The sequence below is a fragment of the Sitophilus oryzae genome, unplaced genomic scaffold (genome assembly GCF_002938485.1).
Source record: "Sitophilus oryzae breed Bouriz unplaced genomic scaffold, Soryzae_2.0 scaffold_1058_pilon_pilon, whole genome shotgun sequence".
In the NCBI taxonomy this organism is placed as follows: domain Eukaryota; kingdom Metazoa; phylum Arthropoda; class Insecta; order Coleoptera; family Curculionidae; genus Sitophilus; species Sitophilus oryzae.
The window spans coordinates 1,564,237-1,581,038 of NW_022145680.1; the positions used below are offsets into that span (position 1 = coordinate 1,564,237).

A 16,802-nucleotide genomic window follows, 5' to 3' on the forward strand; every position below is an offset into this window, starting at 1 on the left:
GATTCCTCACGTAAAATAAGATTTATTTTTCATATCAACATAGGACCAATTCTGCTTTGTTTCGTAGCTACAGTGTGTTAAAGTCTTAATATTTTTTCGATTTATTATAAATTTCTTCCATTTATATATAAATACAATATTATTAGAGTTATATATAATGCGACATATTTTAACGCTAAAAAAGTGTCAACATATTCACCAGGGACGTGAATATGGGTTTTCTCTGGAATATTTTTCTAAAAAAAATCATGTACGACACTGACTTTTTTTTCTCTTGTTAGCGAAATAATGTAAGCCGTTTAATGCCGATTAAAAGTTGTCTCTTGATATTTTGTCCATTTCGGCTTCCTTGATGAGATAAACGCAATTTTATTAATTTGCCTTGATCCAAGTCTAATAGTAACCTTTAAAAAAATTTCATATCATCATAATTTTAAAAGTTTTAAATAAGTACTCTTTGATTCCTCATCAAAAAATATGAAAAAAGTTCCTATAAACATGGGTATGGAAATGCATAGTTTTGGAGTTACAGGATGTTAACATTTTTTAAAATAATTTTTTTTTGTAATTATCTTAAATACCATTATTTTTTTATTTGAAATTGCTGTATGTTGGACTAGTAGTAATAATAACTAACAGTAATAATATTTAATAATAAATTACGTAAAATATATGATTTATTAATTTTATTTTTATTTAAATTTTATTAATTGTGATTAATAAAATTGCGTTTATCTCATCAAGGAGGCCGAACTGGGCAAAATATCAAGAGATAATTTAATTGACATTAAACGGCCTACACAATTTGATATCAAAAGAAAAAAGTCAGTGGCGCAAATGTTTTTTTGTGAAAAATACTCCAGTTATAACCCATATGCACGTCCCTGATGAATTTTTGGACACTTTTTCAGCATTAAAATATGCAGCACTTATAGTATTTTTTACCCTCAAAATTTCATTCGAATCACTAAAAGTACTTGGATTATTAAGAAGAAAGGAAAATAAATAATAATATAAAGGATAATAAAAAGAAAGGAAAGATTTTAACACCCTATAGCTATACTGAATAAAGCGGAATCGGACTTCCCTTCCGTTCCATATCCTTTCCTTCCATAATTTTTTTTGACGGACGGACTGAAGCGTACCGGAAACATTTAGGCAAAACGTACCGCGTATTAGGTACCCTGTTAGCACCCTGTTAGGAAACGCCTTGGATCAGCCATTCGTGTGCAGCCACTGCAATAGCCAGAAGAAATCCTGGAGTCAAAATAGGCAGCAAACGAATGTCAACTGGTCGTCCAGCCAGAGTAAGTGGATTACTTACTCTGGTCCAGCTTCTAATGAGGTCATTAAAAGAAAAAAAAAGGAAACACAGTTTGTCTGATAACATAAATAAAAATGTACCTCATGCTAAAGGGCATGAATCTGTGCATTAAGGTGCATATTTTTCACGTATTTATTTGTTTTTTTTTCCATTTACATAAGTTGTTATCATTCCCAATAAACTAAATATTTGTTGATTAGGTCATGTGTTTTTCTAATAAACATAAAGTCATTCTTCATAGCTTCCCAAGTCCAGCAACCCAGGACCAAAATGGATGATTTATATGAGGACAATACGTACCCGCTTTTAAACGTCTCCAGACAAAACGTACCACGTTTGGTCGCGGACCAATCAGCGCGGGAGATTTTTACCATAGGATTAATACGTGGTACGTTTTGCCTAAATGTGTACCGGAAACAGCGTTGTCAAGTTCTTACATTTGTACCAGCTCTGTTAACGTTTTGTTGATATTTAATTTATTACCTTTTTAAAAGATACAAATTTTTAAAATAAAACTTTCCTAATGATATAAATTGTACAATAAAAAGTATGGAACTGATACGGAACGGATATTAAATGGAAACGGAAGGTACAGGGTGGGTCAAATTGGACGTTTTTAAAGGGAAACGCCATTTTCTACAGGAGATAGACGAAAACTAATATCGGTGTCTGGAGCTCAATTTTTATCAAAAACATGATGGTGAAAACCGCACATTGATATATGTTACCATTTCGGAGTTACGGGGTGTTTTTCAAAAATGTGTCTTTTTAACAAATCGCTGTAACTTTTTTGCTACGGAAAATTTTGTATTTTAAAAGATTTTCAAAGCAAAGCTTTTTACGTAGAATTTAATGGTTTAAGTATAATTTCTTTAAAAATAATAACTTAAGGGTTATCAAAAGAAAAATTGATTTTTTATTTGGGACACCCTGTATATTTTTAATTAAATGAAAAGAACTTAAAATTACCTTTCCAAAAATGTAGCACACTTGACATTTTGTTATAATCCCCTTCGAAATACAGAATTTTTAAAAGTTGCCCACTTGTAACTAGCTAGTAGGCTTTGGATCCCTTATTGATGATTTGCCCCTAATGGAACTCGAAAATATATTTTTTTCCAGCAAGACAAGACACCGCCTCAGAACGCTGAGTTATCAAAAAATGTTTTTAGCCAATTTCGAGAATAATTAAATAGCTAACCAAGATCCCACCCGTTCGCCGTCGAGGCCGCCGGATCTTGTGTCTATGGATCTGATCCTATGGATAGCTTTGCGGAAGAATAAAAGTTCTTATTTTTAAATCGCCCGTATAATCTAGACAAGTATTAGAAGTACTTAGCGGTTATGCGAGGGTATCCTCGCCGAGGTACCTTACGCGAGGGCGCTTTCACCCCCACTGAGTTAATGAATTCCGCAAGCAATGATCAATAACACCCGTCTGTCCGTAACAGAAGACGGTTGACATGTCGACATGTTGACATGTCGAACACCTATTTTTATTGTTATTAGATATAGTTTAAATGTGTTGATGTTGGTTATATATAGTTTAAATTTTTATAAAATTCTGCATCTCTCATTGCAAATATTATTTTCGTTTTAATTGCTGCTCACCGCTAGATTTTTTTGCATTACAGCCGGCGCGGCGCCGTTCCAAGCCTAATTATTCAAAGTGGACGAATTTTAATAAACTTTGTATCTCGAAGAGGAATGGAACAAAATATCAAATGTGCTATATTTTTGAAAAGGTAATTTTAAATTTTTTTCAATGAGTTAAAAATATACAGGGTGTCCTATTTAAAAAATCGAATTATCTGTTGATAATTCTTAAATTATTAATTTTAAGAAAATTTATACTTAAACCATTAAACTCTATGTAAAAAGATGCTTTGGAAATGTTTTCATAAAAATACAAAATTTTCCATAGCAAAAAAGTTACAGCGATTTGTTAAAAATGCACATTTTTGAAAAACAGCCCGTTACTCCGAAACGCTAACAGATATCGATATGCGGTTTTCACCATCATGTTTTCGATAAAAATTGAGCTCCAGACACCAATATTAGTTTTCGTCTATCTTCTATAGAAAAGGGTGCTTCCCTTTAAAAGCGTCCAATTAATTTGGCCCACCCTGTACAGTGATAATCAACCTTAATCCATAATGAATAATTCTTAAAATCCATTTGGTTCTGTATCCTTAATTTTACTTTTGAAGGTTTTGTTTAACGTTTACACATTCTCAAAAATCTGTTTAGTTTGAAATCTACGTCATTTCTACTCTATTGTATCACCAGATCGTTAGCGTAAGGTAGTGAGTGAAAAAGAGATAAAAAAATGTTAATTTTTTATTAAAAATGTTTAACAAAATGTACGATTAATATATTTTATTTTTCAGACAGCAAGTCCGTAGAATCTCTAGATACCCTTGAAAATAAAGCGTCTTATTACAACAGACTACAAACGCTGGTAGATTCGTTAGAACGACAGTCCACCACGCCACACAAAGATAGAAGGAAATATTTCTACACGTATGTAGTACTCCGGACATGTATTCTTAAAACACTGATTGCCTTTGACGAGATCGAAAAACATGATAAAAAAGTCGAAACCGAACTGGTAGAAAAAAAGGAAATTCAAATTCCAGTAAACGACAATGTTCAAGACAGGATGAAATTCGAAAATTTCGATGATTCGTATATTTTAAGGACGAAACGTGTTTGCCACGATCCAACTATGCTATGCAACGCGAAACCCAAATCAGTTTTGTTGCGAGAAGTTGATTTGACAGACGTTAAGAAGATGTACGCCATATATTTCAACAGAGAGGTCGTGAAAGAGAAAACTAATAAAAAGATGGAAGCTCACAAAGCGGAAGAGAAATCGTCGACAAAAAAGACGACGAGTAAAAACGAAAATAAGAAAAAGGACATCGTTGATAAAGTAAGTATGTTAACTTAAGGGGGGAGAGAGTTAATATTATCGCTATTATGCTAGAATCGACGGAATCGACCTACTGGTTTTTAAAGTGCAGATCGTCCTGTATATCATTGTAAGAATGCGCCAAATCGAAAATTTTTAAAAAATATATAATAGATAAATATAATACATAAATACATAAAAGCACCAGAGCTGCAACAAGTCAGTTTTAAAAAGACTTAAGTTTTAAGTCATGTCTAAAATCAAAATGATTTAAGTCTTAAGTCAATTTCAATATAAAGTTCAAATGACTTTGTTGAATTTGACAATGAAGTTTTAAGTCTTTGACTTAAGTCATTTTTTTTCAAGTTAAGTCGTTTTTGTAAAGACTTTAATCAATAACGTTATGTAAGTCTTTTTTTTACTTAAATCATGATAATCTGCAAGTTAAATCAGTAAAATGATTTAAATCAATATAATTTCACTCCCTCCAAGTCAAGACAACCAAAGTTCAATTTAAATACCTATTTTTTAAATGTTAATATTAATTTTCTTGTATTATAGACGGAGAGCTGGCTACATAAAAAACCTTTTCATCGTTACATGGCTAATTCTTCTTGTGAGATATCTTTTTGTGTAGCTATTATGAAATAGTCATGTCTGCCAGCGCGATCCCGGGGCTTAAAGTGGGGGCAGCCAATCGAAAGGGTGAACTTTTGACACTAAAAATATTATAAGGTACATGAGTTATAATTGCTGAAATAGCTGTTATTTATTATTAAGAAACGTGGAAAATGGGCTCTTTCACAAAAAATAAAATACCCAATTCAAGGACAAAATCTGAAATAGAAGACTATTTTCAGTATATTTATCCAAAAGAAATAGTTCCATGACATTGAATAATTTTTTTATAGGCCCTCAAAATTGCTTTAATTTGAAATACTTTTAAAGTGCCAATTGATGACGTATGAAAAATACGCCCAATCACATTGCAGAACCGTTCTCGTGCACCAGCCAACAACTGGCCACATTGCGATTTGATTTGACCAGCACCACCTCAATTCAAGGGCAATCAACATGATATGGCCAAGGCAAATATGGCGGCGAAGGCAGCGCATTATTAAATTGTTTACCTTTAACCTGAAAAGCCGGTAGTGGTTTCTCGTTCCGATTGCATACCAGAAATAATTAATTATCTCTAGTTTGTTGTGCTTCTGCAACACGTTTGTTTAATTCTTAGTGTTCAGTGCATGGTGTGATCAGAAAATTGTGATAAAATAACAGTGTAATAAAAATCCAAACCAGACATTCCACATAGAGAACTTCAAACTTTTGTGTTTGTTGTGTTTGTCGTACTCCTCTATTATTAATTATTTTAAGGTAAGAACTAGAAGTATTTATCAAGATATTATACCTAAATGAGTAAAAAGCCTTCGCCGCCAGTCTGCATAGTACTTTATAATGGTTACTTACAATAATCAAAAGATAGGTATTAAAGGGTTAACATTTTATTGTAGCATGCCTTTTACATGCTCTGTTCCAAATTGTCACGGGAATTATAGAGTGGGTCCCAAGGTTTCTGCTTTTATATTCTTCAAAAATGACGAGCTTCATAAAAATTGGTTGACAGATATTAAAAGAGATAATTTCACTCCTACTAGTAGTTCTCGGGTAAGAAGTGCATTAAATATGCCTCAAAAAGGCCAAAGGCCAAAGCCTCTGTTACCCTAGTGAGGATTTAGTTATGGCTACTGCTTACACTTACCTCACTATGAGTAAAATATTGGAAGAAGAATCAAGCATCATTTTACATCAAAAAGATCACAGAAAGATATTGACAACATTGACATTTGAAAATATAAATGGCCTGGATGTAAGTCTTTTTTTAGGTCACAATTGCCCCTCACATACGTCAGAATTTATTATTAAATCGATCTTGTTCAGAATATCCAATATTTTATTGAAGAACTATGCAAAAAAAGGAATGACGTCTTTACCACAAAAACAATGCCCTATGTAAAGAGAAAGAGTAAAGAAAACTAAGCTAAGCGTAAGTTTTACTTATGAACCCCCAAAAAGATATTTAGTTTTTTTTTCTATATAAAATCTTGAAACACATATTATATTTTTTATTTTTTCTCACCTATTATAGTTTAAATTTATTCCCATTTGTGTAATGCTGCAAAACATAGAAAAAATATTCCATATTTTTTGACCCAAGCCAGTGTAGTTTATAATTCCAAGAGCATTTACCAAGGCTTTTACTAAGACAAGTAATTTCCTATACTGTCCATAATAGTATATATTTATCAAACGTTCAGTAAATTCTAAACTATGGTAGGTAAGTGTTTGCAATTGAATATTTAGTTTATATTGCTATTTTCTGTCATATATTTCTGGTTATTTCTTTTTCCGATGATTTTGAACACCTTATATATGCTACCTCAAGTTTGAATATTTTAACACTGCCTATTTTCTGAGAAAGCAGAGCTTTTTATAAAAAGTAACTAACTGATGTTTTCATAAAAGTAATAATACAAAAAACCCCATACTTATGTGGAGAACTTTAGACTCCCTGTATATTAAAAAAATAGTGAAATATTATGTAATCTAACCCGACATTTGTGTGAAAAATGTCTATTTGGAAATAAAACAGGTTTTAAAATACGCGCCAAATAAAGCACTTCTATCTCCGCCATATTGGAAAAGGTTGAATGGCCTTGTGTGGAGGTGGTGGTGGGTCAGCATGGTGGCCCGGCCGCGTTCGTGTAGCCGCTTTTCAACATGCCAGGTGTGACGAATTAAAAATAAAGTGCGGATTTTTATTCTGGGCTTTTTTGTTTTTATTTATTTTCTTAAGAACGACTTCAAATTTTTCGAAAATGAGATAGCAGAAAATTCTAGAATTAATTGCTTTAATCAATTATGCTAATTCCAAAATATAGTGAAAGAGCCCATTGTTGGCAGACATTTTTCTCGTCGATAAGATGCCGCCAGACAACGCGAAAGAGGGATGAAATTTTGAAAAAAAAATTATGGCATACATATGCCGATTGGTAGTATGTCATATTTACTTACTTAAAAAGCTCTATGCAAAAGGGCAGACAAAAAAATCGTGGCTCAATCAGCGGTAGACAGTTATCAAAAGCGCGATATTACTATACAGGGTGCGTCTTGAATACGTGCAAATAATTTCAGGGCTAGTAAATCTCGATAAAAGAAACATATTTTCTCTTTACCGTTTTTCAAATGAGTCCAAAATAACCGAGTTATTCAAGTTGAAAATTTACAAAGAAATTGATTTATTTTTAAATAATTTCGTTAGTCACCTCTGTTCTTTTCTGTATCTGCATCCATTCTTTTAGTGTCGTAACCATAGAATAAAGCCGTAAGCATGGTAGATCAAGAAATTATAACGTGGGTAAATTTGGGGTGAACAGGCAGTTCTAAAAGTTCTCTATAGTATACAGGAAAATTTTAAAAAATGCACGATTTTCAACACCTTTTTTGCGAAAAAAACTCATAAACCTGTTCCTGGGGTCGAAATATATCACCCCCAAAAAGTATTTGCACTTATTTAAGACTCACCCTGTATAAGCGTTCTCAGGAAACGCTCGCCGCGTTATCAATTGAAACGTAATAGATGTAAATCTACAAAAATTTTACGGTGCAGATATCGACTCAGAGGAACACTAGTTTGCCAGAGCGAGGATCTGCAGTACCATGAGTTAAATACAAATAAATAAATAGTGAGACGTGAGACAGAATAATAAATGTATGATATCTGTTATTGAAATAATAAAAAATATATTTATAATAAAATCGTATAATATGATTTATTTATACTTAAATGGATGAGGCGGCGAACGTTCCCTGAAAGCGCTAGAGTAATATCGCGCTTCTGATAACTGTCTGCCGCTGATTTAGCCACGATTTTTTGTCAGCCCTTTTGCATACGGCTTTTAAAATAAATAAATATGACATTCCACCAATCGGCATGCATATGTATGCCATAATTTTTTTTTCAAAATTTCATCCCTCTTTCGCGTTGTCTGCCGGCATTTTATCGACGAGAAAAATGTCTGCCAACAATTTTCCACGTTTCTTAATAATAAATATTTATTCTTAATAATTAATATTAATTAATAATTCTTAATAATAAATATTCTATTCTATTTTCGCAATTATAACTCGTGTACCTTATAATAATTTTAGTGTCAAAATTTCACCCTTTCAATTGGCCGCCCCCGCATTAAGCCTCGGGATCGCGCTGGCAGACATGACTATTTCATAATGGCTACACAAAAGGATACTTCGCAAGAAAAATTAGCCATGAACGATGATAAGGTTTTTTATGTAGCCAGCTCTTAGGCTATTACCCATTCACCGATTTTTTTATTATCTATATTAATTTATTGTAGATACAGATTAGAATAAAATATTATATAAACAACTATAATAAATATTAAAAAAATAAACGGCATCAAGGACATAAAACACATATCCAGGGTGTTTCAAAAAAACATGTGCCATCTCTCGTGAGGAGGTTCCTCACCTAAAAATAAATTTTTTTTTTTCGTATCAACATGTGTCCGATTCTGCTTTGTTTCCTTACTACAGGGTGTTAAAGTCTTTATATTTTTGAGATTTATTATACTTTTCTTCCAAGTGCTTTTAGCGATTTGAATGAAATTTTGAGGGTACAAGTTACTATAAATGCGACATATTTTAAGGCTAAAAAAGTGTCGCCATATTCACCAGGGACATATGGGTTATTACTAGAATATTTTTCTAAAAAAAAAGCATGTATGCCACTGACTTTTTTTCTCTTGTTAGCGAAATAGTGTAAGCAGTTTAATGCCAAATAAAAGTTCTCCCTTGATATTTTGTCGGTTTCGGCCTCTTTGATGAGATAAACGCAATTTTATTAATTTTCCTTAATCGAAGTCTAAATAATAGCAACCTTAACAAATTTTAATATCATTAACTTGCGAAAGTTTTAAATAAGTACTCGTTGATTCCTCATCAAAAAATATGAAAAAAAGTTCCTATAAACATGGGTACTGAAATGCATAGTTTTAGAGTTACAGGGTGTTAAAACTTTTTAAAATTAGGTTTTATGTAATTATTTGAAATACCTTATTTTTTTATTTGAAATTGCTGTAGGTTGGACTAATAGTAATAATAATTAATACTAATAATATTTAATAATAAATTAGGTAAAATAAATAATTTATTAATTTTATTTTTATTTTATTAATTGTGATTAATAAAATTGCGTTTATATCATCAAGGAGGCCGAATTCGACATAACATCAAAAGATAACTATTAATTGGCATTAAACGGCCTACACAATTTTGATATCAAAAGAAAAAAAGTCAGTGGCGAACATAATTTTTTTTTTGTAAAAATATTCCAGTGATAACCCATATGCACGTCCCTGATGAATTTATCGACACTTTTTTAGCATTAAAATATGTAGCACTTATAGTAACTTTTACCCTCAAAATTTCATTCAAATCAATAAAAGTACTTGGAAGAAAATTATAATAAATCGAAAAAAAAAATTAAGACTTTAACACCCTGTAGCTACGAAATAAAGCAGAATCGGACCTATGTTGATATAGAAAATAAATCTTATTTTTACGTGAGGAATCTCCCCACGAGAGATGGCACATGTTTTTTGAAACACCCTGTATAAAAACATCTACAACTTAAAGAAAATTAAATTTCGTGGTACTTTGTATAGGTTGTCCCATTTTTGTGTTTTACAGTGTTTCTCGTTTATGAGTAGTGGTACAAAGGATACGGTTTTCACAGTTGTTACTTATTTTTATGAAACTAAAGATGGTAAACACATATTTGATGCCGCTGCGCTGTTAAAAATTTATGATAAAAATATATCAGAAAAAGACATCTCATAAAAGACCGAAATCTTTTGTAAAATGACTTAAATCTTTTTCTATTTCGGAATAAAGACTTAAATTACAAGTCATTTGGAAAATGACTTAAAGTTTAAGTCTTAAGGCAGCTTTCGAAATATGACTTAAAATCAAATGATTAAGTCACAAAAGACTTAAGTTTTCTGTGAGCTTGCAGCTCTGAAAACACCCATTTAAGCCCAATTTTTTTCATCTCTATAATTGTTTCGCACACCGTTTTGTATTTATTTACAAATATAAATTATAATATTCAATATATTAAAAACATACATTTTAATTTTTTTATATTTATAAAATTTTATTAATAAAATTATTTTTTTTTAAATTTAAAATAGTTACCTATTAGTATTTATACACCCTTTTATACTAAAAGAAATTCACACATGTAGTTTTTATTTTTCTAACTTTATACAGGGTGGTCCGAACTGTATTCCAGAAACTTTGGCAGCATATTCTGCAAATAAAAATAAGTAAAACAGTTCGTATAAATGTATGTCCTAAAACGCTTAGTTTTTGAGATACAGGGTGTAGAAGTTTCATTTTTATTTCGATTTCTTCCAAATAATTTATGAAGTAACGTCAATACTTGCTTCTCGAGATATTTGGAATCGAAATTATCAATACCTGTCTTCATTGACATAAACATGTTAACTAAATAGTTGTTAGACTGAAATCATAAATTTGACATGTTTTTGTGCCAAAAGTTTAACGTGAGTTCAACAGAAACGGCTAATAGTCATTTTTTCGCAGAAAAATTTATGATTAATATAAAAAAATAAAAAATTCCCAAATTTATTATTTCCGTCAAACACAACGTGTTTATTTTTTGTCAATAATCACATGTCAGTGGCGGCTCGTGGCATGTGGGACTGGGTAGGCGACAAAATTTTAATTACATCTATTTGTTCTACAAAATTTACATCATATCTTAACCCAGTTCGTTAAAACCAATATGTTAGCTTATGGGTTAAAACATATATTTACAACGACAAATTAGACAAATAAATTTACCATGAAAAACAGATTATCTTATTCATATACATATTTCGAGACTCATAAACAAATGAAAAGAATAATTACTTTTTATATATTAAATTGATTCGCCGATCTCTTAATAATGAAAATTTATTTATTATTATATCAGTAATGTTATCAGATTGTTGAAGGGCTATGAAAATATCATTTTCGATTGAAAGTAAGGCAAATGACGATAAAAGTTTATTTTTCATTGAATTTCTAATGTAATTTTTAATGCGTTTCAAACATGTAAATGGTATGAATGTATTGTATACGTCGCATAAATTGTATGAATTGGATTATACATATTGAAAATCAACATTAATTCCTCCAAATTTTAATCTAAATTAATACTTATCCTTATCTCCTCCTTGTTAACTTAGAAATTAGCATTCAAATGCACTGTACACTAACAGGAACACCAAATGCACTGTACACAATAATTCAAGTCAATATAATAGTTTGATAATAGGCAGTCGATAAACAGATTTTAATTAAAGTTTTAAATACTAAAAACTATCTGGTTTTCGGACTGGGAGAACCTGTACCGATAATATTTTCTGTCTGAAACAACTAACAGAGAAAAAAAGTAGTATTGATCAGGAGACACACCTCATGTTTATTGACCTTCACAAAGCATATGATACCGTTCCAGTTAACAGACTATTCAAGGTACTACAGGACACCAACATTAACTACACCTTAATTAGAGCTCTGAAAAACTTGTACGAAGAATCGACATCACAAATTAAAATAGGCAACACATTGTCTGGAAGATTCTTTGTCAATAAATATCTACGACAAGGATGTTGTGTTTCTCCCACATTATTTAAAATATATGTAGCAAAGGCCTTGAGACAATGAAAGAGAAAATGTAATGGAATGGGCATTAATTTGGGACATACCTGTCTATATACCCTGCAGTTCGCAGATGATCAAGTTCTTATGGCCAACGATAAAGATGATTTGGAGTACATGACAAGGAAACTACAAGAGGAATATCAACGATGGAGTTTGGAAATAAATACAGGAAAAACTAAATATCTACCTATTGGTGCAGAACTATCTAGCGTACATCTAGAAAATGAAGAGATAGAAAGAAGCCTGCAATGACTACACCTATCTAGGAGTGATATTTGATAGAACAGCTAAAGATGACAAAGACATTAAAAAACGAATATCACAAGCTAGAAGAACAATTGGCTGTCTGAATGGAGTATTTTGGAGTAATGAAGCAGGGAAGAAACGGAAGATCAATATATACCAGACCCTGGTAAAGAGCAGTCTACTTTATGGTGCAGAGACTTGGCGAATAACGGAAGCCAACCGAAAAAAACTGGAAGCGGTAGAAATGGATGCCTATAGAAGAACCTTAGGAATTTCCCGAAGAGATAGAGTCCGAAACGAAGAAATCCAAGAGAGGATAGGAATAGAGGGATCTTTGGCAACCGACATCGAACGCCAACAACTTATGTGGTACGGAGATGTCCAGAGAATGGATGACACACGACTTCCAAAACAAATTATGCAATGGATACCCCAACATCGAAGAAAACGTGGAGACCTAAGAAGACTTGAGGTGTCACAAGAGCAATGAGTGCCAGAAATCTAAGTTGAGGACAGGAACGATCGGAAAACGTTAGGCATCGGACAACGTCGCAAGATCGTTCTAAACCGATATATATATATAGCATATAGCATATATATATATATATATATATATATATAGAGGTATATATATATATATATATATATATATATATATATATATATATATATATATATATGGCAAATATTTTCGATAACGTATGATGAATAATATATTATGTGGGAACTTGGGAACCACTGAATTTCTAAACCTATCGAGCTCCACGCGGATGCCGAGCGGAAGATATCGCCTAAACCCCGCCTTACCCGACGTAGCCTGTCGATTTCCATCGCTACCGAGCGATGAGTTAGAGAGAGACAAATAACAGACACATCGACTGCTGAGTGGGAGATCAAAATTTAATTTGAAAGGCGATGTTAGAAATCGCCGAACAAATATGAATGCATATACATCAACTGTCGAAATTATTTTGATTTCTAATGCTGCATACGCCAGCATTAGTTAATATATTAATATAAAAGACTACAAATATTAAATTAATATTAATTGTTACAACTCATTTCCGTAATTATGTATGTATTGGCAACATTAATAAAGATAAATATTATAATGTAAAAAAAATCTGACAAAATTGTAAGGTAGGCGCCGCCTACCTTGCCTACCCTGACGAGCCGCCACTGTGACATGTATTGATGTATTTCCATTCTAAATATCTTGAGAACGGTTGCTCGTAACGATTTTTCAAAGAGACATTTTTTACATAAAAAGTCACGGAAATGTATATTTTTTTAATCAGTAGTCTTATACAGGTAAAAACGAAAAGTTATTACTCTTGTAAACAGTTAAAACACATGTAGGTGGCGCCCCCTACAAATAGGAGTCATATTGAAATATGATATCAAAATCAAATTCATCATGTTAAAAAAATCCCAGATACCAATTTTCATCCAAATATTGGCGTTAGTTCGGAAATTATTTGAAAAAATCGAAATAAAAATAAAACTTCTACACCCTGGATCTCCGAAACTAAGCCATTTTAGGACATACATTTATACGAACTTTCTTACTTATTTTTATCTGCAGAATATGCTGCGAAAGTTTCCGGAATACAGGAAAGTCGGACCACCCTGTATATTTCTTTTCATAATCTTGCTATATATGATTCTCAATATTATGTTAGAAATTTACGATTTGGAGCATTTAATTTAATGTACTTATTTATCAAAACAATAATTATATGACCACTTACAGACTTTTTGTGTTAAAAGATACTAGATTATGTACAGGGTGGAATAGATTAACAGTATAACAGATTTAAAGTAACTTAAAGCCAATATTGTGTGGATCGAATACTAAAACAAGGTTTTTATGTAAAATGTTTATTACAATTGTAAATCATTTACAGGGCGTTCAACAGTCCAGTTGAATATTTGAATACTGTTTTTGTGTATTACAATTTTATTATGTGTGTAAGGATTAAATTCTTCTAGAGTTCATAAAAAATATTATGTTTTAATGTACTAGGTAGTGATGGGATAACTCGAGCGAAAATTCGCTCGTGTACTCGAATATTGAAATAACCGACATCGCTCGATTATGACCGAGCGATGCAAGTGACGAGTAGGTACCAAGCGACAAACGCAAACGATCCTAGAATGAAATAAATTGAAATCCGATTTTAATGTGACATACTCGATAAAAAGCCGAGCGAATTTTCTACATACATTGCAGGTAGCAAATTTATACGACGCCGTATATACCGGGTGCGTCTCAAAAGTGGCTCACCCCTATAACTTGTTTATTTTTTTAGATAAAAAAATGAGATTTGGTATGTTACTTTTTTTGATTTATAAATGGCACCCGCGGTATTTTTTTTTACTTTATTCGATAGAAAATGACCTTCTAAATAGAATGACGTATCATATGTCAACTTTTGACATATTCGCTCAAAAACAAATTGTACCTATTTTAAATTTCATTCTATTCTATTTCAATCTAGAGCCTTGGAAAAATAGATTTGATCGTCTAATGTTTTTAGTGTCTTGCCCTGGTCGGTTAAAAGATGCCCAAATCGTATTTTTGATCATATCTCAATTTTTTTTCAAATGGAACGAGGGTGGCTCATTAGCATATTTCGAAAAAGATTTTTTTTACGAATAATTTCATACCACATACTTGGTACTTCGAGTCAAATTGTCGTTATGAACCGCATGTTACAATTTCAAATAAATCATATGCGAAAATGTCAAAAGTTGACATGTGATATGTCATTCTATTCAGAGTATCATTTTCTACCGAATAAAGTAAAAAAATACCGAGGGCCATTTAATAATCAAAAATTGTAGTCATTTCGAACACAATTGAATATGTCAATCGATCCTAATTTATGTCATATACTATTATACCAAATATCGTTGTTTTATCTGAAAAAAAAATAAAAAGTTATAGGGGTGAGCCACTTTTGAAACGCACCCGCTATATTTATCCGTTGCGTAGGTATCTGAGGGACAAAATTTTACGACCTACATCGACAATGCTTCAAAATAAACTAAATCAAGCGATCAAGCGAATCGCTCGCCGCTTACTACTTGCCGTTCATTACCGGAAGATTGTGCCCTGCGCACGCAGCTTACTGCTTGGCGCTTGGCGTTAACGAGTACTTACAAGAAGCGACGGGTGAAAACCGTATTTTAAATACGAGTGATATTTCGCTCGAGCGATCACTCGGTTATTGCAATCGCTTGATACTCGAGTACTCGATTATTGAAATTAATCGGTTTTTCCCATCACTAGTACTAGGTAGTAGATACAAGCCAATCAAATGGCGTTTTATGCAACATTGTTTTCTGATGTTCTTGAATACAAAATATTATTTATCTGTCGTGTTCCAAAAGTTATAAAGCTACCTGAAGCTACCGTGTAATCAACTAATTTCATTATCTAGTGGATTTTGACTTTGACATTTAAAAAAATTCTGACGTAATTGCCCATAAGAATTAAGGTTGATTCTCACTATACCTTCCATACACAAAACATCCTCCTTTAGAACTTTTTCTTTAATGGCCATAAACGGGAATAAAAGACTAACCGTGCGAACAAACACTAGAGGCGCCACCGGTCATCAAATGGTGTAAAAATTGTGAAAATTTAATCATCTAATTTTGACACAGGGGTGGCGCTTGACTTTTTTAATTTTAATTCAATTTTCATTGTTTTCAAACTGTATTATTTAGATATTAAATTATTAGATTTTCTTGTATTTAGTGAATGTTTTCTTAGTATAAAGCTGCATTATATTAATTTAAATTATATTACATACATATTTAAAATTAAAATATAATGAAATATATTGTTCAATTTGCGAAGTTTGAAACTTTCGTCATCATTTTCGGCGCCATATTGGTTTTCACGTATTTCTTGACTTGGTCCAGAGAGAACACTAATAACTACTTGGTCCATGAGTTGTTTATATCTCTGGTTGTAAACACAAACAAAATATTAAACAATGAAAAATTTATTGTAGCCTACCCGCAGTGTATACAATGAATAAATACGTCCTCTATTAATATGTTCATGGATCTTATAAGCACGAAATCCAGGGGACAAACGAATATTGTGACTTGTTTTGCTGCTTTTAGTTCTTTATCTTTCACGATTCCTCTGGAAATTATTCTTTGCACAGTCGAGCATGAAATTCCTAAAACCTCCGATGCTCTCTATAAAACACGTGAATATTTTCGATTTAGTTACAAAATATTAACTCGGTAGTTGTCCAATTACATCGTAAACAGTGTGTCGGTAAAAGGTTTTTTTCCACCATCTTTTTCGAGTTACAAGTTACAAGTTGATATGAACTTTTTGTTTTATTTTTGCAAGTTCTACCGTCTATTAAATTTTCCCGATTAAAATCTGAAACACACAAGTAAGGATCTAAGACAATATTTTAAACTTTTATTAAAACTAATAAATCATTTAATTTTATTAGAAGTTATAAGAAA

General features: G+C 31.8%; 1 protein-coding gene across 1 annotated transcript in view; it reads left to right on the forward strand.

Moving 5' to 3' along the window:
- LOC115876033 overlaps window positions 1–16,802 on the forward strand; it is a 41,024-nt gene that overhangs the window by 6,560 nt on the left and 17,662 nt on the right. Inside the window, exon 3 of the mRNA XM_030891709.1 lies at window positions 3,715–4,259. Coding sequence (XP_030747569.1) covers window positions 3,715–4,259 — 545 coding nt within the window. The remainder of the gene's footprint in view (window positions 1–3,714; window positions 4,260–16,802) is intronic.